At 40.4% G+C, this 27,341-nt stretch overlaps 1 protein-coding gene across 5 annotated transcripts in view; it reads right to left on the bottom strand.

Moving 5' to 3' along the window:
* Positions 1-27,341, bottom strand: part of PALM2AKAP2 (PALM2 and AKAP2 fusion) — a 270,078-nt gene that overhangs the window by 123,061 nt on the left and 119,676 nt on the right. For 2 of the 5 annotated variants that reach the window (XM_038124415.1, XM_038124416.1), the window contains 2 exons: positions 25,196-25,297; positions 17,568-18,272 (listed from right to left, as the gene is read on the bottom strand). In XM_038124415.1, the coding sequence (XP_037980343.1) occupies positions 17,568-18,272; positions 25,196-25,297 (807 nt within the window). Of the gene's footprint in view, positions 1-16,001; positions 18,273-25,195; positions 25,298-27,341 lie in introns of those variants that run through there. The other 3 variants (XM_038124423.1, XM_038124417.1, XM_038124424.1) reach the window with 3 other exon arrangements.

Genomic DNA, 27,341 nt, shown 5'->3' with positions numbered 1-27,341 from the left:
TGTATTTTTAATACTAACATATTGATTTAAATTTATGACTTATGGAAAGCACTACATCCTTTCACGTAAATTTTTTAGGATCCAGGCCTACAAAGATTTACACACAGAGATTCATTGTGTATTCTGGTCCCAGGAAATCAGAAACAAGACTCCCTTTGACTGCAGTGGAGCCAGGACTCCAGCTGTTGCTTTCAGAGCACGCAGTATTGCACAGCTGAAGGTTTACTAGATTCTGGAAAATGTAGGGTGTGAGCCCAGTTTTTGACGTAAGACATCAGAAATTTTTCACCATTGCCCTGCTCTTGCCACATTCTAGGATAATTGTGTTATTGCCAACAAAAAAAAGCGAGTCATCTCTCGGACAACTTGAGATTTAATAAAATTGAAAAACCCAAAGGCAAATACTAACAAAAGGATACACTGTTTAGAATTAATATAAAATATTTTTTCATAAACTTAAGCCTGTATTTGTTGTGTCAGGGGATGTTTTCAGCACATACATGAAAACACACGACTCCCCCCCCCCCCCATTCATTTCTGCAGATATAAAACTGTTCATGACTATGACTATGAGGTCTTGGTCAAGCTCAGCCCAGTTCTGAGTCCAGCATAAAGTAAATTTAAACTTTGAGACTGGCTAAACCCTTCAAAACAGAACTGACAAGGGCTGCTACAGCAACCATTCTCCGCAGAGAACTTATTTTTAAATCTAAATAGCAAATGAGAGGAAAGTTAATGTCTAGAGGCCTGAATATACTCATTTTTTCCGACTGAAGCTGATCTTTCAAGTCTGAGAATTTGTCAAGGTTGGGGTTGGATTGTCTTTGAGGTTAATGTTATGTAGGCATTTCAGATTTGTCTTCAGGTCTGCTATGGTCTGATGTGGACATAAGGCTCTGTACAGCACATCTCTGCACAAATGACATTAATGGATGCACACCAAACCACAGGTGCTGGCTCACCCATTTTCTGGGAAAGCCTGGACCTACGTCCATCTCTAAATCATATGGTTGTCTGTCACCCTTGTGCAAAACCTGTACTTTGCCTAGCCCTGAAGTTTGCCTAGCTCCTGATCTTTATGGCCTATGATTCTCTCTGTTCTGAATTAAAGGGACAGCAGACTCATGTTTGAATTGCGGTAGTTCTGACTTGGAACACTTGCAGTGGGCTGCAGTAAACCTCAAAAAACTATCAAAAGTGAGCTTTTATGTGTGCTCCCCAATTTTACTTTTGCCTGTTGAGTTTTTATTTACTGTAGACTAGGTGACATGTTGGTTGCTTCCAGGAAATAAAGACACTGACTTGTAACTGATATGAAGACTCCCTGGTGCTCTAGCTAAGCAGGCTGGAGCCTAAACCTCATGTTCAGCATGAGTGCTGTGAAGAACTGATATTTTGTCCACCTGCAATTTATTGTGCTGCCTGGTGCTTCTCTATATCTCCTCAGACTGGGAAAACCTGCAAGTATTCCTCTTGTTTTCTTCTCACAGGACTCCCTTGCACCAGAAGTCTCTTTTCTCTTTGATTCACTTCCCTTCAACTCAGATGAGCTGGGAGAGCTGTCATAGCTTGCCCAGCTAGACACTTGTCTGTCTTTGCCTGACTCTTACTTCAAGAGTCAGAGTGGGAATATATGTTGAACTACAAAAAACTCACTCATCTGACCACCTGCTTGAGAATAGTGATGTCACTTTGCTTCAATGGAGAGGGAATCCCGTTCCCTGACTGTGCCAGGGGCAATTCTTCAATCTATCCTCTTCATACACAAGGGCCCTGAATTAGTTTGGAGTAATATTGACACTTAAAAAACACCATGTGATTATATGGACGGAGTGCCACTTTACCAAAACACACAGATTTTATTCAAGAGAGGATTTCTTTTTAAGGACAAAATTAACCAAATGAAGTTAGCAACTCTCTTGGTGACTCTGTTATAATTAGTATTAATTATTCTACTGAAACAGGCAGAAGCCACCAAAACTGCTGTACAGCCTGATGGAGATAGTCCCTATAATCACTAATTAATGCTCACATTGCTGTCTTAAGAAGAATAGGGTCTCCACCTGAAAAATTAGACAGCAGAAAGGCTGAGGGAGAGAGCTCAGGTGACTTGAGTAAGGAATGCAGAGACCATGTCTTTGAACAGTGACCAGATTTGCAGAGCTTCTGGCTTCAAGGTTGTGTTTTACTGCTTACTGCTTCCCAGTTGTGAGACCTCTCTGAAGGGCTAGAGGTCTACAAGACATTTTTTCACTAAGATCTTTCATAAGATCTTTCTGGCATGTTATATTCTTGCCTCAACCTTCACTACCTGATTTAAGTTTTGCTTACATTACGTAGTGAAAGTGAGAAAGGGAAGATTTGTTTTGGGGTCAGATATTATATCTGGATGTAAGTCCTACAAACATCAGTATTGTCTAAGGGTTTCAAAATGCACATGACACTGGAAGATTTGTGTACAGGGGATGATGAGTCCAGGAAAAGCAATCACTGCCCATCTTTGTTCTTGGAAACAAACTTCTGGAGAAAAGTTTCTTCACAAACTTCAGCACCTGTCGAGCAGGTGTGCTAGTCCTTATATGCATGACAATGCATGTTAGACCAGAGTCTTCCTTTCTGACGGCGGCATCAAACTGGGTCTCTGCTTCAGAGACATCCATGTGGTACATCAGTGCTCAAATGAGTGCTGTGCAAATATGCAGGCAGCTGAGGGGAAAAAGGCAGCAGTCAGGAGAGAAGGAAAAATCAGAGAGCTAGCCACAGTCAGCAGGAAAAGGAGCAATGTCCAGTACTGACAATATGCAGCTGTGGGTCTCTTGCCCATAGCTAGCTTCCTTATTAGACACACTTGACTTGAAATTGTAATGTCAGCCCCACAGGCTTCATGTAGAAGTGCTGTGCTGGTTGAAGCCAAGGGAATTTTCCCTTTGATGCTGAACAGCAAAGTTTCTGGGAAAAAAATAGAGGTCTAAAAGAACAAGATCACGTAGAATTCCCTAATAATAATTAAAATCACTAATAATAATTTTGAGTAGAAAAATTGAAGGGAATGTCCTGGTAATGTCATAGCAATAATTTTACTCCATTTGGGATATTGTGACTTTTTTTTTGTTATCCCTTCGAACTGTGTTTTTTTTAACAACTGGTCAATTAACAAAGTTTCACTTTGGGATCAGCCTGGTAGAATCCCCTTTTAATCTACTTTTATTTGTTAGCTTTCACCACTGAAACGAAACAGCATTATTTATTCTGCTCCAATGCTGACAGTGTTCTCAGTGTCTTTAAAACAGAACGCCACATAACAAGTTTCTGCCTCCTTTTGTTGTCTGCTCAGCACCATCTTCTTTGTAGGTGCCATATGTGCTGGGCTTCCACGCCCATTAGCAGTAGAGAATCAAGAAGATATTTCTGCAAAATTGAGGTCTTAGAAGAAAAGGGGGTTAGTTACACAGAAGGCAAGACTTCATCACTGCAGGTTGACACAGATCAGTTCATTTAAGGCATTTAATTGCATTCCATGGAGCAGTTTGGGTGGGAAAGAACCTTAAAGGTTATTTAGTTCCAACTCCCCTGCCATGGGCAGGGGAGACCCCAGCTAGATCTGGTTTCTCAAAGCCCCATCCAGCCTTACTTGGAACTCTGATTGGGACTAGGCATCCACAACTTGTCTCTGGGAAAGCTGTTCCAGTGCCTCACCATCCTCACAGTAAAGAATTTCTTCTAGTATACATAACCTAAATTCCCTCTCTTTCAACTTGAACCTATTTCATATTTATCTCGCTCTCCTGCCTGGCACTATTTAACAATCCTGCTCTCCAAAAAAGGTGTTTTCTTTACAAGATGGCTCATATCTTCTGTTGTGTCCAGTTATCTGAGGTTTTGTGATGAAGTCTCTAATGAAATGAGGTGGTCCATGGATCCATGGCAGATCCATGGAAAAAAATTGGGCCACCTATGTTATTAAATTCAAGTGCATGGCTAGTTCTTTTCTGTTACGACAAAAAGCATTTGTGGGGATTCAAAGAGTAGTAGAAGAGTTAAATTTTTCTCCAACATATCTTTTACAGGTCTGTTCTCTAAAAGTAATTTATTTGATTTCCTACTGGACATTTTTTTTCTTACCTATTTGAACAGCATGGCTTTCAGCAACTGTATCACAGTAACACACTCATCTGATTGCTTGCTATTGAAAAAGCTTATTAGCTTTTCTGTAAACTCTTCTGGCCAAACTTTTCTTAACATAATTGTACATAATTGAAAATGACTAAACACTTAAGATGAAAATTAAGGCTGTAACTCAGGAAGTGTGTCATGTGCTTTTATAGTGGGTAATATTGGAATACGCCAGAAACCCCAGGCAGTGTAGCTGCAGGGTCAGCCTCACTTTGCTGCTGTAAAGAGATTTGCATTTTGAAATTCTGCACACAGCAGAGCTCTTTGTGAAAACACTGTGATTTTGTGCCACTTATTTTCTTCATAAGAAAAACCAGTTGCTTCTCAGGGGCTGATGGTGACAGATAGTGCACTTCTTCAGAGTTAGCTGGGTATGCAATCAAAGCCTCTGTTCCCCTCCCTGAATTTTGCTTTCTGGTACTGGTTATTTACATCTTTCAACCTCTATGGCAGTCAGGAATATAGCTTTAAAAATATCATTGCACCAGAAAGGGTTTTCCAAACTAATTTCAATACTTTACTTCTAGTGCTTTGTGACAAAAGTCTGCTTTGACTTCCCACACAGGCAATCTGAGTTCACTGGCTGGGCTTAGAGTAAGGTTCTCACCCAGAAATCACATGTGGACTTTCTTCTAAGGGACTTGTTTGCCCTGCTGCTAATATTTGCAGCTGTTAAATTGTGAGAGCTGTCCTTTTACATCAAACTGAGTTTAATTCCTTTTAGTCTATGAATTAGAGGAGGACTCTTTTTGGTGCTGGATGAGAGAAGAACTAGTTTCCTTTTATTTTCACTTTCAATTAGAACTTTTAAATACTCTTAACTGTTAATTGTTTAAAGCTTTAAGCCCCAATGTTTCCTCTGTTGGACTTGTAATGTGTGAAGAAAATGGAAACAGGCAGGTAACAGCCTCCATGACAGGTCCTGGATTTGTTCATATTTAGCAAATGTCTGGCACATTGTGAAGACACATCAATAAATTAATCTCAGTATTTCTAGCTCTGTGAACTCAAAATCCTCATGTATAAAATCAGTGAAGAAACTAAACAATGTATAATATTTCAATAGTTTCTCCACTTGTCATAGTCTCAATTCCTCATTGTATTCAATTGCTCTTAAGAATATTTTTTGTTGTCTCATAAATGCTACAAAAAGGGCCCAGAAAATAGAGTACCACAGACCTGCAGGACTTGTACATTTAGCTAGAACAAATATTTTCCAGTTTTCATCCTTAGATAGGAATCCCAGGAAATACTGTTTCTTTTTTTTTTTTTTTGTGAGGTTTTTTTTGGGTCTTTTTGTTTGTTTGTTTGTTTGTGGTTTTGTTTTGTTTTGTTTTTTAAATTACAGCAAAGACTCACCTCAAATTGTTTGACTCCCTGAGCTGGAGATTCAAAAAAGATCCCAAAAAGCACTAGAATTCCAGCCTAAGTTGTAGAAGCAAAAATAGAAATTACTTGTCTCCTGTAAAGTTAAGGGCTGTTTTCATCCTAGGGTAATATCTATCTTAGTTAACTCTCCCAATTTACTAACCCCTTGGTGACCTCCAGCTTCTGTAAAAAAAAAAAAAAAGCAGACTGTACAGCAGCAGTGGAGAATTTCCAGATGTCAGCCCTGTTCTCAGTGTGCAACTGCATGTGGTATTTAACAGATTCATCACTTTACCCCATCTCAGCAGTAACTTAACCATAAACAATGTAAAATTGCCTAAGTTGGTCAACAGAAGGAAGCACCCCACCTTTGTTTATAAACCCTTATTTCTGAAGCAATAAAGATGCTTCTATAACTTAGCATAGCATGTTAAGAAGAAACATCTTACAATGCTACAAAAACTGAGCAGCAACAATCTACTTTAAAAATTGCCAGGGCTAAGTAATCTCATTTGCTTTAAAATAAATGATATGTCTACTACACTCCAGTGAAATAAAATGATCAAAACCTGATGGTACTAAGCAATACCCTTCATTTTAAGCCACAGAATGCTCACAAACCACAATGAAATGAAGTCTAGAGGTAACCACTGTACAGTCATTTTAGCACAGGGTTATGCTTCAGTGAATAGATAACCTCTTTTAGAACAGGGCTGAGTAGCTCAACTGACTCCCCCCTGCCCACAAGAGCTACCATATTGCTGCCATTGCTGGAGCAGACTTATCCATAGCCAGAGGGATTCTGTAGCCAGTGATGCATTACATACAGTGGAAATACTCAAAAAGGAAGCTGAACTGATTTGTCGTGCCTGAGAAAGTGACCCATTTTGCATGTCTCCTTTTTTCCCTCCACCTATTCTTTTCCGTTTGTTTTCCTACCTACAAGCCACCAAATGTGCTACAGTTCTATCCTTTTTCTCATAATTCATGGCAAACCAATCATTCCCAGCAAATGCTTGACTGCTGTAATTGGCTGGGTTTGATTGCAATACAGCCTATATTTTTTTCTGGTTTGGCAATGCTGTTACAGGCAGAACCACTCCAAAACTGTAGCAGTAAGAAGACATTTTATGTTTTTGTGTACCCACAGCATGCCCCACATTCCTGTAGTCTTGTGACAGACACCAAAGCCACATCACCACAGCTGCACAAGGCAGGATAGTGCTAAATATTGTAAATTACAGATGTAAAATGTGAAAAACGTCAGGCTCATAGAGGATTTTAGGTACCTGCAATTCCCATCTAAATCAAGTGGATGATGTTGTCTCTACATACCTTTGTAGATCTGCAGATGAGAGACTTTTTGTGAGGTCATGCTGAACTGCTCAGAACAGCAATTGGAAATGATGTTTCCCAAGACCTGAGCCAGCATCTTTATTAGTGCTCAGTGAGTCCAGAGACCTCGCTTCCTTACACCAGGAAGAACTGCTGTGTATAAAAGACAGGAGCAAATTCCCTTCTTTCTGTGGCAACCAAGTTCCTCGGTTTGCATGCCAGTGTCTGCGCACCAACACAACTCCTCCCTGCCCCATATTCGGAGTGACCCAATCTCTCTCTCAGCCAGCTAATTTTTCTCTTAATTCTTATTTTGAGTTATATTTTAGGAAGTGCCCTCCTCCAAGTCTGATGTAGCAGACTCTGTTTCTATATAAGTATCCTTGTCTCATCTGAGCAGGTGATCAGTGTCAACTAGACTCTTGTGACAATAAAGCAGGTAGTTTTTTCTATCACAGGTAAATGTGGAGGATGCTGTGCAAAATGCTCTGGTTCTGCAAACTGCTCCAGAGACCAGCCAGGATCTCCCCTAAGCAGTTACAGCAAATTCATTTGATACTGTGCACAGTGCAATGGACATCTGAGCAGCATATGAGAACTGCAAATGGGGGTCTTGGAACAGCAAAAACTGTTATTAACTTCTTGTCCCTTTTTATTATTCATTCTTACAGTTGCTAGCCTTAAACCTTTCTTCATGTCACCTTGAAAATATCATAGTGTGAAGTAATAATTGTTGCAGAGCTGGTACAAGTTTTGAGGCATTAAGGGCAGGTTGTGAGGGTCTTGCAGAAAAATAAGGGGGTCTCTGAAAATGTGCTATTCCATTTCCTTCCCCCCACCCACCGAATTACTGAAGTTGCTTGAGTGAACTCTGAGAGTAAGCACCTCTTACCAGAAGGATACAGAGCTATTAAAATAAATGAAAAAGAAACAAAACCTGGGAGGCCTCCTACATGCTGAATATGCCCTTACTCTGTGAAGTCACTGACCTCCACAGAACTACTCCAGACGTGCTTCAGGGGACTGTTGTGCTATCTGACCAGCTGCTAAATATTTTATTAAAAATATTCCAATCCCCCCCTTTTTTTTTTTTTCTTAGAAATTTTAAAAGGGGAAATGCATGGAAATACCTTGTTTCTGAAACCTTAGTAACAGCAGCAATATTAAAATTATCTAGTCTGGTTTTGGTGTTTACTTGGATGACTCAGTTTTGTATAGCAGAGGATATCAGCTGAAAATCTTCTCATGGCTATGGAATAAAGTGAGGTGGAATGAAAATAAGAGTATGTCACAGGCCATGCTATGCAGTAAGAGATGGAATATGTACCTAATATATCCAAGAGTCCAAGCACTAAGTTAGTTGCACATGATAATGCACTTGTCAATTCATGGTCTTCTCACAGATACTACTGCTAACTCAAGTTCATGATCTCTCCTTTTGCCATGTTGGCACACAGTCTGAATTAGGAAGGTATTTGCAAAATCAAAGAGATTGAAGCAATTATAATAATTTCTCTCAGCTGAATCAATTCTAGACCTTTGATGACAGAACTATGGCAGTTCTCCCAATTTTCACAGAGTCTTCTTGGACGGCCAAATTGACTTCCTGTCAGTGAACACAAGTAGGAAAAAAACCAGTTTGAAGCCCCACCTACTGCAAAACCTTCAGGATTAAATTATAAAGCAGAAATGCAGGGCCATTTTCCCTTCTGTGATGCTAAAAAGTACCATAGTGTAAAGGTCTCTGTGTGTCTGTGTGCATATACATTTTATCTGTATGGCTTCTGGGTGATAGGAGCAGAGGGTGGGTACTTGTGTAGCAATGGGCAATTTGTGGTGCATTTCTTAAATGTCAGAGTTTAAGATGAATTTTTAATTTTCCAAGAAGGAGGCGTGTGATGTCTAGGTATGTTATCTATCCTATCATAGTTCTAACCTCAGATAAACACAGCATTTCAGGGGAAAAAAAACTACTTGAGGTTTTTTTCTTTTTTTTTTTTTCCCCCTGCAAGTCAGACTATGGTGAGGTTCTTCCAGCCCCAATATAGAGAGGATACTGTCTGTGATAAGCCCTGAAAGAAAACTGCACAAAGTTTAATTTATTGGTCCTTGAATAATTCAGTGTTCTTTTCTCACAAATAATATATGCTGTATGGAATACTTCCCTCAGTCAGGAAATAAGTTTGCTCAGAACATACTGCCTTGCTAGCTAAACCAAATCTTTTTTTTCTTCTGCAAATATGAAAATGTGCCATGTGATCCTAGAGCAACAGGGTCCACAATATACTTGGCAAAGTATCACAGGAGAAGAAAAGGAAAAAGGAAATGAGACAGTAACAGGTACGATGAGCTAATATGTATGAAGGATCTCATAAAAATAACAGCAACAGGGCACAGCAGTGGAGGAAAGGGAAAAAAAAAAAGCCCAACTGTGGAGTTAGTACTTTAATTCTTTTAGTGAGGGAGGCAGCTCCTGTGCAGTATGTCCTTGAGATCACAGCATATCTTGAACAGTGGTAGGTAGAGAGAAACACAGTAAAAAGACACAGAAATAGGCGCAGTGAAAAGGCAGATTTATTTACTAGTAATACTGTACAGAGAAAAAAAAAAGAGAAGCCACAGTTACAGCATGGCTGTTGCTGGCAGTGTTCTTGTTTTTTTTTATTTTGGTTTTTTTTAGTATTCATTTTTTTAATCTGAAGAAAAAAACATAACAGTCAAAAAAGTACACTTCAGGTTACAAAGTACAGCAGCTATCCCCAGCAATTCTAATCCAGTGTTAGCACAGCAGTTTTCCCCCAACAAAATGGGATTTTATTTACATTAGCTCACAAAGAAAGTGGGAGACTAAAGCTTAAAAAAAATCTCAACCACAATCTACATTCACCATAAAAGCTGCATTTTACACAACATTTTCTTGAACCCCTAAAAAGAGTTGTTCTTTGCCGGTGGAGTGAATGTAGTTGGGAGGGGCATAAAACCTTCATAAATGGGTTCTTTGCATTTGTCCTGACTTGCTCCTTCTTGGCTACCTTTGCTGCAGTCACATTTAGTTGGTCAGTGGAAAAGGAAAAACTTTCAGATTGATTATTTCTCTTGTATCTTTCCCTAAGTAGTTCCTTGCAAAATAACAGGAATAACAGGTACAATATTTGAGACCATCATCAGTAAAGCACCTTAATCATAAATAATGGCTGATCTTCACACATCCTCAAGGCTATTCCTAACCTGCACAGTGCTAAGTATGTGTTACACTTCAAGTGTGTGCTTAAGGTTAGTGTAGCTCAAGCACCATGTTCAACTGGGACTTCATATGGTTGCACAAAACCTTCTTAATTTTGCAGTTTGCCTCTCTTTAACAGGCATATTATCTTGGACGGATACCAGTAGATTCCTGGCAGCTAATTTTACTGAGAATGCCTTTGCATGCTGGATCAGTCTGTGGGGAAGTTCACATTTTCTCCAGGCTTTTTTGCCCTGCTAATAGCAGCCTGACATATAGCAGGGTGGATTGCCTTCTGCTGCTGTAAGAACTGCTTTCTAGATGCTGATATTTTATGTACCTGGACACATCTGGCTCATATGACTTCAAGGGGCATAGTGTGTTCCAAAGAAATAGTAAGAGAGACAGCAGATTTACCTAAACAGTGAGATTTTAATGGAACTTGCTGTTTGGGCAACCCACAGGATGTCAGATTAATTAGAGAGGGAGAGTGCTCCTCTAATACCAAAAATGTCTGAAGAATCTAGGAAAATACAGGAAAATGTCCAAATAGTGAGGACAAGATACCATAATTTCTTAGAACTGACACCAGCAGGCCTAGGGTGAGTTTTATAAGTCCAGTTTCTCCTTTCTTCCCCCTCTTTTTTCTAGGAGACCACAAAAAGAGAAGCAGACGGATGAAGAAAAAGTTGAGCCATAGTGTCCAGAATGAGAACAAGCACAGAGATAGGGGACAGGCAGAGTCTGGGGCAGAGATGTGCAGAGAGAAAAATTTGGTAATAAAAGTTACACTGCCTTTTTCGCTTATGTTTGTGTGGAGGTGTAAAGTTTACCCCTTTGTCCCCTGCGTCTCCAGGCAGTGGGATTTTGAGAGTTCTTGGAGGGTGTTTGTCTCCTCAAACACAGTCAGCAAGGAGACCATGCTCTAAAACCCTCTGCAGAAAAGTGCACCAGTTTCACAACACCATTTAAAATTCTAATTAAACTAATAAGAAGACACAGTTAAAGCAGCATAAGCCTTGCCTGTAGCATATTGCTTAAAGACCAGACCCTATACACATTTGTGCATGTGCTTAAATTTTACTTGTCTGGGTCATCCCATTAGAAAGGACTACTTGGTTGCTTGATTTTATGCTCATGGGCAAATCTTTTGGTCTAACAGACCCTCTGAATAGATAAGCAAGGCCTAAATTTTGGTACAAGTCACTAACATATCAGTGCAAGTTAAAAATGTATAAATATACCAAAACTGATGAGCTTCAGTTACTTAGCTAATTCTAAAAAATTAATTAAGGGTTTTAAAATTCAATATCTGAAGTAGATTAATTCTTAGAACAAACCCCTTAATCCACCTTGAGAAGAATTTGGGAAACAATTGCAGGAAAGCTTTGAAATACAATAGCAGCAAAACCCTGCAAAGTAAGAGAAGCTTTTGCAAACTGAAGGAAGAGGCTCAGAATTCTTCACAAGTTTGCCCTTAAGAATAGTGGCCTATTCTTAATTCACTGAACAGCCTCAGTGGAACCATCACAGGTAAAAAGCTATAGATTTTGTGAGACTCTTTGAACCCACAAGGAAAAAGACTCAGTTTTATAATTGTTTAATTTTAAACAGGAGTGGGAGATTTTAAAGAACTTCATGCACCCTTGCCACTATTTACAAGCTAAATCAATAGAAGTTTATATTACAAGTTGGATTTATATTCTTTGGACTAGATGACAATCCATTTATATTCTAAACTGAATGAATTCAGCCATTTGATAGAATTTACTCTTTTACGTACAAAAATTACAGTCTATATTTTTGTTGGATATTGTCATAGTTTGCAACTATTAAGCTCAGAACTAAAGTTTACTCTTGCTGCTCAGAAGGCACAAGAAACACAATCTGAGCAAATCCTAAACTTTCCAACAGACAGCGAGAACTGGTTGAAACTTAGTGAATTTAGAAAAAATAAAGAATCCATGCCTCAGCATGTGGGAAAATCCTCTACCTCGTCTAAAATATTTTGTTCAACTCTTTCCAGTGGCATCTCTTGCACTTTGAAATATAACGTTGGATAAAATATGACAAAACATGTATTTCCCCTATTAGCCATACCACTCTGATGAAAGTAGTTAGCTATTGCCTACTATGTTGGCTTTCTAGGTAAAGAAATTTTCTAGCTATAGAAGGTGCAGGTCCACCTCTTTCTGTGTAACATGTTTAATTATTTAGTTGTGTCTATAGCAGTTATATTGGATTCTACTCATCTAAATTGATTCCTTAAAAAGTGTTGTGATCCTTCTTCCTGGAAAAAAATGTGGTTAGGTCTACAAAAGATCCCAAGAATTTGGGCATTGTCATAAATGTATGAAAAAGTTGAAAGGCTCAATGTCATGGGAAGGATGATATTCCAAAACTCAATACCCATTTGGGGTTTATATCTCATTACAAAAATATTTATTCCTTAAAAAAATACACAAATGTAAAATACTACATTTTCTATTATATCCCCGCTTACTTTCCAAGTACACTATTTGGATGTTTGACTAAATTAAAAGGTAAACCTTTTATTTCTCTAGCAACTCTCTATGTTATCTTTTTGCTCAGTTTAGTCTGTGGAATCTTAATAATTTGAGTGTGAAGAATCAGTAGTGAACTTAGGTACAATGGCGGGGGACTAATATATTAGCCCTCAGGGAAGCCCCTCTGAATGTTTGCTCATGGGTGATAGCCATACTGGCTCAGGATATGATCCTACCGGATGCTAAGCACCATTTTGTTTTGTAGTTTTCTCAGTAGAGGTACAATGCTTAGAGTTAGCCTCTCCAATTACACCACCTTGGGCAAACTCAGCAGTGAATAAAATCTGTATAGGTATGTAAGGAACAGCCAAACTACACTCTGCGTCAATCATTCATGCCCTGATCTTGCAGACTCCTAGTATATTTTTCCTGTGAGGAGTCCTGTTGACTGAAACAGGTCTGCACACAGCAGAATTAGGCATGCACGTTTTTGTTTGCATAACTGAAGTCTCATACTACACTGGTATAGGTACACTTCTCGGTGAAGGGCTCATGCACACTTCTCTTGCTGGGGATTGAAAGATAATGTTGTGTTTATACAGCTTTGGAATACAGCCTGCACTTTTTGAAAAAAAAAATTAGGAAATAAAAGATACAAAAAAGAAGAAGGAAACCCAAGAGTGCTAAGGCAAACTGTCAAATGGCACATCATACCTACTTTGTCATTCATTTAGATAACATCACAAAGGCAGACCAGAGGAGTTCTGTAAACATATACCATACAGTACATCAGCCACAAGAAATTAAAAAAAGAAAACAACCCTGTAATTCTTTTCTTTCTGTATTGATATTCTAGTAATTGAAAGAGATTGCCTATCCACTAATCATAATGCTGTGGTTTTTGATTTGTATTTTTTTCTGTTAAAAAAAAAAAAAAAAGAAGAAAGAATGGAAGTAAAATGCAGTGGTTTGAAAAGAAATGGTCCCTGAATGCAAACAAGGGACGACATGGAGAGTGGGTTTATAGAAACTTAGAAAATACTAAATATAAAAAAGTTTCCTAGGTTACTTTTTTCCCAGTCTAGGAAAAAATACACTGAAAAGAGGTTTTTCTTTGTTTTTCTTACAAAAGTTAAGGCGAGCAGTTTGTTGTGGCAGAATGCTATTACTGAACCAGTGTCTGACTCCAATTTTTCATATCCCCTCATGCTGAAACTGAAAATGAACATGTGATGGCATAAGTTAAACAGACAGGGATTTTGCTGAAAACAATATAAAAAAACCCCATTCCATAACGATCCTAACAAAAATCTCTCTCTGCTTGACCACAGAGCAGGTCGCTTTCCTTGTGCCTGATTGTGCATGGATTTTCACAGGCAGCCTCCTATCCAAGGGTAAGGGCAAAACCAACCTTTTCAAAGCCCAAACCATCCCTGGAAAAACAGTTTACACTCATCAGCCTGGCCTAATACATCTGAATTCCCCTGTAACTTGGCTGCAGGCTAATGGCTAGAAGGGACAAGGCAATGTCCAGGCATGGCTGCTGCCCTTGTGGAGGAGGATGATTGGAATAAGTGTGTTTCAGCTAAGGTCCTGTGATTTCAGACCCATTAGCTCCTATTTCATGTCTTTCCTGACCTCAGATGGGGAACTGCCTTTGACCTGTAAAGACCAAACCTATGCAGGTGAACCTTTAGCATTCCTGGACCTACTGGGGCCTGTTAACCATGGAGTTAATGTGAACACATAAAAATGACTGGCCTTCCTAGGCACTCAATGTTAGCTACAAGTACTGAACAGTAGGTATTTGAGAGGTTTAAGGTTTAAGGCTTGTGCTCTACTTCTAACCACTAAAGGGCCACTTCTGGACTTCTGGATGGTGTGCCACCATCTCCCCACCATGCTGTGCCTCAGATGGTGCAGTGGTCTCAGACATGTTCTGGTCCCAGCATCAGCAAACATCTCCCAAAGCTGGCTGCTAAGGGAGTCATCCCCAAAATGCTGAGTTTGTGCTGAACCAGAAGGTCATCTGACAGGGGAGCACATGGCTCAAGAGATGCAGGGACAGAATGGGTTAGATTAGTATGATGCCCTAAATTTCCCAAGCAGGAGGTTTTGGAAAAAAATGTTCATATGGGGACAGGAGTGGAAGGGGAAAAAGACTAGGCTGTGAAGACACCATGAGGCCAGGGTGGCTGTGAAGGTGGCATCGCACCCAGAGAGGAAAAGGTGGTGAGCAACAAGATGACTGGGAAGGCCAGGAGGAGTTGGCTGGGAGATCTGTTTCCGAGTATTACTGGTGAGGGGAGCAGGCCCCAAAGTGACAGAATTATTGCAAAGTGTGCCGGGCTGCCACGTCATTCACAGGTATCAAGACAGAAAGGGCTTCACCCTTTATGTTGCAGGGCTCCTAAACATGCCTGGGGACAGCCTCACCTGCCATATTGGGATCGAAACTCAGGGTCTTGTTTTAAGAAATACTTAGACTTGTAAATGTTTAGCATTTACAAGAGAAAGGGGAAAAAAACAAAACACCCAACCACCACCACCACCACCACCAACCAAAAAAAACCCTAAACCCACACAACTCAGCCAAAACCACACACAGACTGCTAGTTTTTAACAAACAGCCATCAGACCTTTGTGTTGCAATATGAGGCTCTGTGGTCCTTCCACTCTGTGATAAAACTTAGCAACCTAAGCCTGAGACAAAGAATGATGTGCAGAGCTTCTCTGAATGAGTTTGGTCCTTCTCCCAACCAAAAGCCTCCAGGGGAGGCAAAGGGAGCATGTGGAAGCCTATTAATTTCTGCCATTCCAGCTGATATGGAAATCAGCAAAATTTCTGCAAGTGTCAAAGAGGTGAGACTGTCTTTTGTTACTCTTGCTTTTTTACTACTTTTTTGGGTTTATTTTGTCTGACAGTCACCTAGGCAGTGGTGAGAAGTTTCATTGACCAGTTCCATAGTGACAGCTGAGTGACCTAACACAGGAATTACCTTCTGCTTTTTTGTATGTGTAGGTTTTCAGTGTGCCTCATATTACCACCACTGAACAAGTGTCTTTTTTTACTGGCACAGAAAGAAAAGAGTACAGAGCAAGAACTGTGTTCAATCAGATGCTCTGGACTAACAATTAATGCAGTAAAAGCACCATCCAAGAAAGAAGAGAAATACCATAGGAATCACCTCAGACTGCAAAGAGGCTTTTGTTGTTTTTTTTTTTTCCTTTTTTTTTACTGTTTTTTTCAGTTGCTGTTATTGATTTTTAAAGTCTGATAGTTTCAAAGACACTTCAAAATAATCTTCAGTACTTGTTCACACCATCAGAAAACATAAAACCTGATTTTTAATCTCACTCATGTAGTTATAATTCCAGAGTAACTCCAGTACAGCGAGTGAAGTTAAACTTAAGCCAAACCAGTGTGATACAAGAATCAGGTTCATAATAACTCACCATGAAAAAGCTAGCTGCTTTCTCATTTAGAAGAATCAAGGAACAAGAAAAAAAAAAAAAAAAGAAAGACCTATTGATTTTGGATGCCTTCACATTTTTACATTTTCATCTTTAGTTGTTTTTAAGAGGCCTGATTTTCAGAGGTCAGATGAAGAAAAGTGCACTGGAAATCAGGTGTCTTTTAGTGTCCCATGTTAGAAAATGAAGCATCCAAAACCACCAGCAGTTTTTGAAAATATTAGTCTTGCGGCTACAGGATCTCCCAAAACAGCTGCTCTGACAAAACTCCAGTGGGCCTCCACAGGAGTTTTACCTGGACAAGCAGGGCAGCATCAGACCCAATTGCCTGTCATTATGCAGGTGCACTGGAGGTTCACTCTGCGAGAAATTACACTTCTGTAAGAACTACAAAAGAAAACTCTGGTCCTGTCCCCATTCCCAGCACTGAGAATTTCACCACTGAATCCAGTAGGAACAGGGTCAGACTGTCAGGAAAGTTCATATATTCTAGGGAAATAGAAAGCAGCATCCCTTTTCTACTGGAGTTCAGCAGGAAAATTTCATGTATAAACATTGGCAGAGTTACTGAAAGTTGCTCCGACGAGTGACTCCATTTTTGTTGGTGTGACAGCTGCATCTTTTTCATGTCAATTTCAACTGTAATTTGGGGAGATGAAGTGCATATACAATACTGTAATCTGGAAGATTTATATAAGGCAAAATGATCATTCATACATTTTCTAGAAAGAATAATTAAGGTCCACTTCTGGTATCACCAATTAGCGGAAATGGTTAATGGGTTTTTCTGACACTGCAAACTAAACTTGAAAGTTACTAAAAAACAAAATTATGCAATTTTTAGGGAAAGGCTTGTCTGATTTTTAGCAAATCAAAACAGTAAAGTGATCTGAGCCTTCCCCTAAGAAATAAAAAAATATGATACATAAAATAATGCTTAATGTGATTTTTCTTAAAAAAGAGAAGCAACATTTTTTTAAGGCTCTCATATCTGGTGGCTATGAAACTCAGACTCCCACAAAATCCTAGGAATCTGATCAAACCTGCCAGATACTTAAAGAAAAAATGTAAAAAGTGTTTTCATTATATATATAAAATATATATATAAAAATCAAATAAATATGAAAACATATGTTCCATTTCTCATTTATCTCTCACTCTGTAGTATTAAGGAAACAAAACAAAACAAAACAAAATACCATCACCAACAACACAAAGAAAAAGAGAAGCCAAAAGCCCCCAGCCCCTCCCCAACACCAAATAGGATGCCTGATGGGAAAATAACCATGCATTCCTCTTCCAGAAGAACTAGAAAGAAAAGCAACCCAACTGCAAGGCAATGGAGGCATTCACTTCCAGTTCACAGTATTGCAGTTAGAAGTACAGTGAGGTCTAGGTAAGTGATGGAGCAGGAGCTGCCTGGAGCAGGGAAGGAGGAGGTGTTCACATGACAATACAGCATTGACAGCGCTTTTTCTTTTGTGTACCTGGGGCAGCTTCCAAGGGCAGGCTCTCTTCCTTCCCCTCAGGAGACGAGGGCTCTGTCGTGTCTGACAGGGGCCTGCCAGAGACCAGCTCTGCAGCGTTCCCATCCATGGTGGAAACATCAGTCACTGTCTTCTCCCGCAGTGACTTCTCATCGTCTTCGTCGATCAGTACAAGCTCTGCCTTGATGGTCTCATCATAGCCCAGCACTTTCTTTGTCTCCTCTTCATCATCGATGTTCTGGTAGCCCATAAATATCATTGTCACCGGCTGATCTGCACTAGGCTCTGGGGTTTCACCACCACAGGGTTTGTCTTGTGGCTGAGGGTTCACAGCACGTCCTTTGCCGGATTTGTGTACCATTTCTAGCTTTGCCTCCTTGAAGAGCATTTGCTCCTTCGTATGGCTAAGGTTTCCATCGGCTACCACATTTTTGTCTGACACAGTCATTGTTTCATACCCTCCTTTTACACTTGATTGTCCAGCTTTTTGCATAAGTTCATCTACGTCCTTTGAGCTTAATTTATGTACTCCATTTTCTACCACTGTGCCACCAGAGTGAACCTCATAGACTACCTTGGAACCATCATCATAGACTTTGAATCCTCTTTGATGGGCCTCATCTGGGCCAACAGGTGAAGCAGAGACAATCTTGGTCTCTCCTGTCTGTTTGTCTTTCTCCACATTAATTTCCATGGTGCACAAAGCTTGAATGAAAACAAGAGAGGAAGTGCATGTTACAACAAAAAAAGCCAGTGATTGGTTAATTGCCAAACAGACAAAGAAAACTGTGGTGCCCCTTTTTCCTGTCTCCTGCTTCTAATGGGCTAAGCGTTCTATGTTAGAGGTGGGGTGCAAAGCTGTGGACACTGTTACACTATGGCTTTTTATGTTGGTGGAGGCTGGGCATATCTGAGGCAAACAGGACCTTCTCTTCCAGCTCATGTCTCATGGAGCTGTCTTTGGACACCTAGGAGCACCAAGAGGTTAGGTGTAATTTAGCCAAGGGGAGGTGATAGCATGCAGGTTGCCCTCTAACTTTTCATGCTGAATATGCCTCAAAATTCAGAGAGAACTCTTCTACTCTCTTTTCTGCCATCAAACTGCCAGTAAGTTGGTAACAAGTTTTGTTTGCTGCAACACCCAGACCACTTAATTATCAATACTTGTCCTTGATTAACTCTTCCATTCGTAGCATTCAAAACATTTTAGAAGGGTGAAGAAATATTGTTTATCTCTGTTCTGCATGTAGGAAAACAAAATTACATGGTAATAGGACAAGTTCTTCCACAGGTGTATGGCAGGGCAGCTCTCTCAGCTTCCACACCAAGACAACAACTGTGACCTCTGCTTCCAGGTTAAGAGAATGTACAAAATAGCCAAAAGTGCTCCCTTGTTTATGTGAATTAAGCTTTAAGCACCACTGTTAAAAGTCGAAGAAAAAAATAATAAAGTACTGATTTTCAAAGAGTCATGAAACTATAGGTAAAAACATATGTGAGGGCTGTTGCTTTAGAATAGCAAAGGTTTTCTAGCAGTTAAGGATGTAGTAATGAGATGAAAAGTGTAGACCACACTGTAGGAATAGTTAAGCAGTCTATTCTGCTCCAAAACCCATTCTGAGATATGATGACATATACCACTAGGCAGCTTTTCAAAGAAAAAATGTGCAAAGGCATCTCAGACTTTCCAAAGTGTTCATTTGTTTAAGCATTCCTTGTATGCATATGAAGACATTTGGCTCCTGGACAGACATCCACAGACACTTAAATACAAATTACCACAGGCAGTGACAAGTGTTTGTGAAACTTACTATGATCACTTTCATCAACGAACCTCAATGATATAAACATGACTTATCTTACCTGGGAATACCACAAACTGGAACGTTTGCTTTTTTTTCCCTGATTTACTTTCAAGTGAGTACAAAATACCCTTGCCCCAAGAATCAATGTAGCTTGGTATGTTTGTATTTAAAATAAATAATTAACATAAAAAAATTACTGTTACTTTAATATATTTCCTCAGTCTTTTTATTCACACACAGTAGAACTACTTTTCTTGTAACCTTAAAGCAAGGTATCTCATCATCAATAGGAAATTTATCATGACATGCATCATTACACTGCCTATAGTGCTAGATAGAAAATTAATGTGCTGGTGAGCATGTGCATGCTGTTCATGACATGGTCTCCTTTGTCCCCTAGGAGGGCCGTCTGGTGGGCAAAACGGCTGGGTCTGTCCGTCTACAGGCTGTAGACGTCTGCTCAGACCTCGGCCAGCCCCAGCAGGAACTGGTTAGGTCAAGTACAACACCACAGAAACACCTGCATGGAGCCAGGGGACAGAGATGCCAGTGGGTGAAGGAGCATTTCTGCCTCTTGAGAGTGATGCATTGCTGAAGGCTAGAGTGGGCTGCAGAAGCACCATTCTGCCCTTGACCATCGCAATCTATCAGACTATCCCTAAGGACTGTGTTTTTCCACTGCTTCAGGGCGTTTGTGGACCATTTGTGTCCATAGCTGTCACAACCCTGGGCACAGGATGCCCACTTCCACACTTAAGTAGGGCTTACAGTTTTTCAATATCCCTTCTGTGCTGGTGTTTTTATGCCTGGACATCCCACAGCAGCCTGGGCAGCCAGAAGGCAGCTGCAAGGCTGAGAGCTGAGCTCTGCTCTGAGGTGTGTGGCTGGAGACTGCAAGGCAGCTGGCATGGCTGGAAACAGGAAATTAATGCTGGAAATAAAGAAAAAACTGTTGCCCCAGGGCTGGTACTTAATTAGTACCAGCAAAGCAATTGGTCTGAGAAACTGTGGCAGACAGCACCATATTGAAGCTCAGAGAGCAGCTAGTATGGATCACTTGCTCTGGACTGTGCCAGCCCAGGAATTGGTGTGCAAGTGCCCTTTGTCTCATTCAAGTGCCACTGCTCTGAAGCCTTTAATCCAATTTATAGTGATAATTGAACAAAGAGATGCAGGTACCAACACTAATACTCTAGAACTTTCTAGGCGCAGTTTCTTGAGGGGGAAGAAGAAAGGAAGAAGAATTTTGTTTCTTGGCTTGGTGCCTAGGGCTTGGGTGAGTGCGCTCTGCACATCACTTGACCTCACCAGGGCTGCTCAGGCAGATATTGTTCAATAACTTTCAACATTACAAAGGCAAAAATAGAGGCTGGCTTGTTTGTGGTGAAGATCCTAAAACTGGCATGTTTCTGAGTGGCCAGCTGAACTGAAGCTAAGCTGAACCATGAGGCAGCAACAGGACATTCAGAAAATCATCTCTGATGGGCAGAAGTTCCTGATTTGTTCTGAGCACCATAACTCAAAAGAGAGGACACCACCTGCCCATCAACTGGCTGCCAGTTACTTTCTAAGAGAGAAGTAGCACCTTGAGCTTCCCTAGAGCTCCTGTATTTCTCTTTTTCTTTGAAAATTAAAAATATTATTTAGTGCATGGCTTTTCATTACAGTCTGGTGAATTTCATGTGAAATAGTTGAGTGCCATATATTTGCAGGGCAGAAGAGCATGCAATCTGTCAGACCCTGCCTGCTTTGATGCACAAATTTAGGTCAGTAATGTGCATTAAAAGAAGGCTTGTACAGTAGGAATGAATTCCAAAGCAGATAGCAAAAGTCTGTTAGTAAATCATATGGACCTGGCCATATTTGATTTTGTGACTTGAGGAGCATGATCCTGGCAAGAAGCAAAGACAGGAAAGGAAAACTTTCAACTGTTCAAGGAGTTGGTGAATGAGATCCCGTGCAAAATTGTCTTTAAGGACTGAGGGGCTGACGAGAGCTGACAAGGCTTTGAGACCACTTTTCTTAGCACGAAACAGCTCTCTATCCCAGTGTGCAGGAAATAAACAAGGTAGGCTGGAAACTGGCATAGGGCTGAGCTAAAGTGACCTCCTCAAATCAAGGAGTAAGAAAGCAACATCTACAGTGGGAGCAGGGACAGCGACCCGGGGAGACTACAGGAATATGGTTCAATGTCAGGGGTCAGGAAAGCCAAGGCTAAGCTGGAATAGGACTTGGCAAGGAAGAGTAGCAAGAAGGAATTACGTAAGTACACATGTTAGGCAAAAAAAGCCAAGAAGAATCTACCTCCTTGTATCTCCCTGCAAACAAGAAGGGAGAACTGATGATAACTGATACAGAGGAGGCTGAGGTACTCAATGAATTCTTTTGCCTCGATCTTCACTGGAGTCAGGCTTCCCAATTCTCTGAAGTACCTGATCCTCTGGGTGGGTGTGAGGGAAGTGAATACCCTCCCACTGCAAGAGAAGAACATGTTTGGGACCCCTTGATGAAGCTGAATAGCCACAAGTCCATGGGACTGGATGACATGCATCCCAAAGTCCTGAGGGAACTGGCTGATATTCAAGGCCAGGATGAATGGACCTCTGAGCAACCTGGTCTAGTGGGAGGTATCCCTGCCCCTAGCAGATGGGTTGAGGGAATGAGATGATCTTTAAGTTCCCTTCCAACCCAAACTAGTCAATGATTCTTTAATTCTATGTTGTTGCCAAACTAATCTCCATCACATTTGAAAAGTTATGGCAGTCAAGTGATGTCCTCACTGACTGGAAAAAGGGGAACATTGTCTACATTTTTTCAGAGGGGAGAAAGGAAGAACTGGGAAACTACAGACCAGTGAGCTTTACCTTTGTGCCCAGGAAGATCATGGAGCAGATGGTCCTAGATGATATGCTAAGGCACATGAAAGATAAGGGGGTTATCTGAGGCACCTACCTTGGCTTTACTAATAGAAAATCACGCTTGACTAATCTGGGGGTCTTCTGTGATGGAATAATGGCAAAGGTCACCAAGGGAAGACCAACAGATGTCATCTATCCCGACTTCTGTAAGGCCTTTGACATGGTCCCCCAGAACATCCTTGTCTCCCAATTGGAGAGACATAGATTCAATGGATGGACTATTTGGTAGATAAGGAATTAGCTGGCTGGCTGAAGTCAGAGAGTTGTGGTCAATGGTTCTGTGTCCAGGTGAAGGCCAGTGATAAGTGGTTTTCCTCAGGGCTCCCTCTTCGGACTGGTGCTCTTCAGTATCTTTATTAATGACACGGGCAGTAAGACCCAGGGCACCCTCAGCAAATCTGCAGATGGCACAAAGCTGAGCAGGGCAGCTGACACAGAAGAAGGAAGGGATGCCATCCAGGGGGACCTGGACAAACCAGAGAAGTGGGCCCATGAGAATCTTGTGCCGTTCAGCAAGTGCAAGTGCAAGGAGCTGCACCTGGATCGAGGCAATTCCAAACGTGAGGATAGACTGGGAAAAAGAGTCATTGAGAGCAGCCCTGAGGAGAAGGACTTGGGGGTTCTCATGGATGAAAAGTTGGCTATCAGGCAACAGTGTGCACTTGCAGCCCAGAGGGCCAATTGTATCCTGGGCTGCATCAGAAGAAGTGTGGCCAGCAGCTTGAGGGAGGAGATTATCCCCCTCTACTCTGCCCTTACTCTGTCCACCCGGAGTGCTGCATCCAGGTCTGCAATTCGCAGCACAAGACAGACACGGGCATTTTTGGAAGAGATTCAGAGGAGAGCCATGAAGATGATCAGAGGGATGGAGCACCTCTCTCATGAAGATAGTCTGAGAGGGCTGGAATTGTCCAGCCTGGAGAGCAGAAGACCTTGTGGAGACCTTATTGCAGCCTTCCAGTACCATTAGGAGGCCTATAAAAATGAGGGAGAGGGACTTTATAAGGGCAATGGTTTTAAACTGAAAGAGGGCAGATTTAAATACTCAGAGGGTGGTGAGGCATGGAACAGATTGCCCAGAGAAGCCGTGGATGCCCCATCCCTGCAAGTTTTTGAAGGCCAGGATGGATGGTGCCCTAAACAACCTGATTGAGTGAATGGCATCCCCATGGCAGGGCAGTTGAAACTGGGTGATCTTTAAAGTCCCTTCCAACCCAAATGTAAAATTCTATGGTTCTATATATAAGAAGAGTTGCAAGATACATATTTTTATCTATGGTATGGAGTAGTGTAATGTAACAATGTCATATATATTAGGGAGACTTCAGACAACAAGTTCTATCACTTCTTCGAGGATGCTGTTCTAGAAACTTAACAGGAGTGATCATTTTGTATTTTAACTCTGGCTAATTTGCTTAAGCTTTTGATTCTGTCAACATTTTCTTTTCACGTCTTCTACTGTGATTTTACTGCAGTGTTTTAGATGTTGGCATAACATGTGGTTTATGACCAACACAAGGACCACATTAAAGCTACTTGGCTAAGTAAATGCATAAACATATGTGAACTTCTTAGAAAGCTGTTCACCAGTAAAAAGCACTGCCATGAGAGAAGTGAATAACAGAACCTTGCTTATCTGCCTGTGTGCATAATGTTTGTTCTCTGTGAGAAAATCTAGCAGCCCAGCTTGTCAAAGTAGTTGCAAAATGAACTAACATTGATGCAAAAATGTCTTTATTTAACCAAAGCATATTTACTGCCAAATGTGATCTACTAATAGAATATAAAACTACATGACAATAGAGTTGGAACTGAAAGCAGTACTTGAAGATGACAGCCAGTATTCACAAGTACAAGTTTCTGCAGAAGCTTTAATTACAGTGAAACATGATGCAGCAACTTCAGGACAAGATACCAACATGCCAGAAGAAGGATCTAGATTCTGCCTGTTTTGTGGATTCAGAGACTTTTCTTAAAAAAAAATCTACTTACACTTTGAGCCTCTTTTAAGATGGATGGTTACAGCTGACCTTTAAGAACACCTATTGCACACACATGACACATTTATCAAGGACTACATTAACAAGGCTTTTGAGCCATCCAAAATATGAAAGAAATTATTACTTTCTTGTTGACAAAATGGCACAAAACACACAGAAAACCTTGCTTTAAAGACATATCAGGGTAAGCGTTGGTGGAAGGAAAGATTTTGGAATGGCTTGCAACAGAACTTATGGAAAAAAATTAACATTTCATAGCTGTGCACTGTGCCTTAGCTGCAGACATTGCTTTGCTATGCTGGTTAATCCATTTCGCAAGTAAGCCACCTTTGGTCTTGAAATAGGGAGTACATTGTTTAGAAAATAAGAATTTTGAAAACAATAAAAATGTACAGGTTCTAACAGTCTTGTTACATTTAAGACACATGTATAATCTGAAAAATAAGTGTTAGAAGATTCTCTGTATGACTCCAAGCACAAAAAAAGCCCACCTTTTCCCAGGAAGAAAGAATGGCATACAAAGAAGTAAAAATGACATAAATATTTGAAGAATGTATGTGGTCTTGTGAGTGCCTGTCTGGAGCTGCAAGGGTACAAGAGAGGACACAAAACCTTGGTCTAAATACTATGTATTTGTACCAGCAGAGATGGAAAGAGCTGAGTGTTTCCCTGTTTAAAAAAAAAATAAAAACGGTGTTTCCTATGGTACTTGTATATAGTTCAGCTACCTGGTTTTGAGAGTATTCACTGCAGTTCAAAAAGCCTTGACTTATTTACAACACACATCAATCAGTATTTCCTGGCATTTAAATGATATCAGGACACCAGACTCATTGAAGTAATATAACAAAAAGAGTTCATGGCTATTGGACTGGTATTATAATACTTTGTTCCTTGAGACTTACCAGCTACTCTGCTTGATCCGTCCCACCCAGGAACTGGCTCTGCTGTTCGTGAATAGAGGGTTGGGAGTTCAGGGATCTGGGAGTAAATGTAATTTACTGCATCTGGTGTCAGAGAACAGGAAACAGTTAGATTTGTGCTATGAGCCCCAGTGGCTTCATTGCTTAGACAGCAGAGTGTTGTCAGCCCTAACAATAGTCACTGGAGCTTTGTACTAGATAATTGGATCAAAGCAAACAAAGTGCAAAGTCACTGTCCTGTGATTGGTGTTCAATAGACTAGCTGAGGCAGGAGGGAATGGGTCCAGATGACTCAAACCTTATGTCAGATGAACACATAAAATTATTTGTCAGGAGGTTCTGGATTTATCAAGTTGGTGAGCTTTAAAATGGGGAGTGGGGTGAGAAAGGTAAGGAACAAACCCCATGCGATACCAAGAATACATGACATTTCAAATAGAGATATAAAAGCCTAAAAATGCTAGTGTTGACTGAATAGGATAAGAAAACAGCTCTTTTATACCAATTGTTTCCTATATTAATGAATCAGAATTTGGCTATTTGTTCTTAAAGCCGAACTTTGCTAATAATGAAATCTCATATAGATATTGATAGGGTACCTGTTTTAGTTTTCAGTAAGTATTATGCTCCTGCCAGTGCTGCAATGCCATCATTCATTAATAAATCCTGAATTAGTAGAAAGCTATCTTGAATTATTGACTTGCTTTACATTTGAGATTACGGCTGCTTATCATAAGCTAAATGTGTACTTTAGAGGAGATGTTAATAAATTTAAAAGTATTTCCTTGGAGATATTTTGTGGCTGGGTAAAATATGACTAGCATTTATTGTTCTGCTTGAATTCAGTGGCTGAGCTAAGAGCAGAGGTCAGAGTAGAGATGTGCAAATAACTGACATAAGGTTTTAAAGTTCAGGCACCAGACCAAAACAAATCAAAAGAAAAAAAGAAAAAAAAGAAAATAAAAGAAAATCACATTCTTTCCTATCAACTGGAAATGTTTTCAGCTCTGTATGGAAATGATTAAATTTATGTTCAAATATAAAATCCTATTTGGTGTGAAACAGACCACTCTTTTCCCTCCAAGGGTATTTTGCCAGTTCAATGCAAGATTTGTCAAGCCCTTGGTACTGCCTAGTCCATGGCTAAGGGTGGGAGGCAAAATCTCCCTTCCTTGAAGCCTCTTGTTGCCATAAGCAGGTGAGAGAGGTTGACCAGTGCAGACCATAAAAGGGAACTGGTGTAATGATAGATAAAATGAGATGTTCTGTTGTAACCTGCTTGACTGCATCTGGTTACAGGAGATACCTTCATCACATTCCCTGTGAGCTAACACCCACCCCAGAAAAAATACCTACACCTAGTAATGTCCTCAGGAAGGACATGATGGTGCCACCTCTAATCCCAAAGCTTTTTTGGCAGGACAATTTGGCCTGATATTAGTGAAACAGTTTTACTCCCATAGCAGTCAGTGGTGGCCACCATTGACACTGGATGCAGAAAAATAAGACCCCAGGATGAAACTCCATTGCTTTGTGGAGCACTGTAGGTAACTCAGGTAAGAAGTCCTCTTTTCTCCCTTCTGGTGTCAGAAAAGTAAGGCACAGAGGCACAAAGCAAATTCATTTAAAACCCTCACAAATTTAGTATATAAATGAGTTCAGTTCGTATCACATGAATTGGAAAAAATTCCCAAGCCTGTCCAGGCAAATGGTATTTTATTTCATATTTCAGGGGACAAATGACAGACTTGGCAAATGGACTTTTATAATTTATATGCATACTGTATCTCAAAGTTTTGTATTTTTAGTAGTAGAATCTAGGAAAAATAATTGTTTAAGACACACAGCTGACTGAGCACTGGCCAGCAACAGCTGCTTTCTTTTGCAGGGTCACTTGCCTCTAATGAGAAATTGGTACAATGCTTGGTGCTGTTGCTCTGGGAAATATCACCAGCAAATGAGTAGGCCATTATTGAAAACTGAAGTAATTTCTCAGAACAAAGAAGTGAGTACTGTGTTTCTGGTCCAGGGAAAGAAGGCACTTTGTGTTCTGGAAATAGCACAAACTTAGTAATTATTCATCCCACAGAGTGTCCTTTCAGAACAGTAGTTTCAATACACACTCATC

The sequence above is a fragment of the Motacilla alba genome, chromosome Z (genome assembly GCF_015832195.1).
Source record: "Motacilla alba alba isolate MOTALB_02 chromosome Z, Motacilla_alba_V1.0_pri, whole genome shotgun sequence".
Taxonomy (NCBI): Eukaryota; Metazoa; Chordata; class Aves; order Passeriformes; family Motacillidae; genus Motacilla; species Motacilla alba.
Note: the sequence above shows the minus strand (reverse complement) of the source record. Positions and strands in the feature narration are given on the sequence as shown.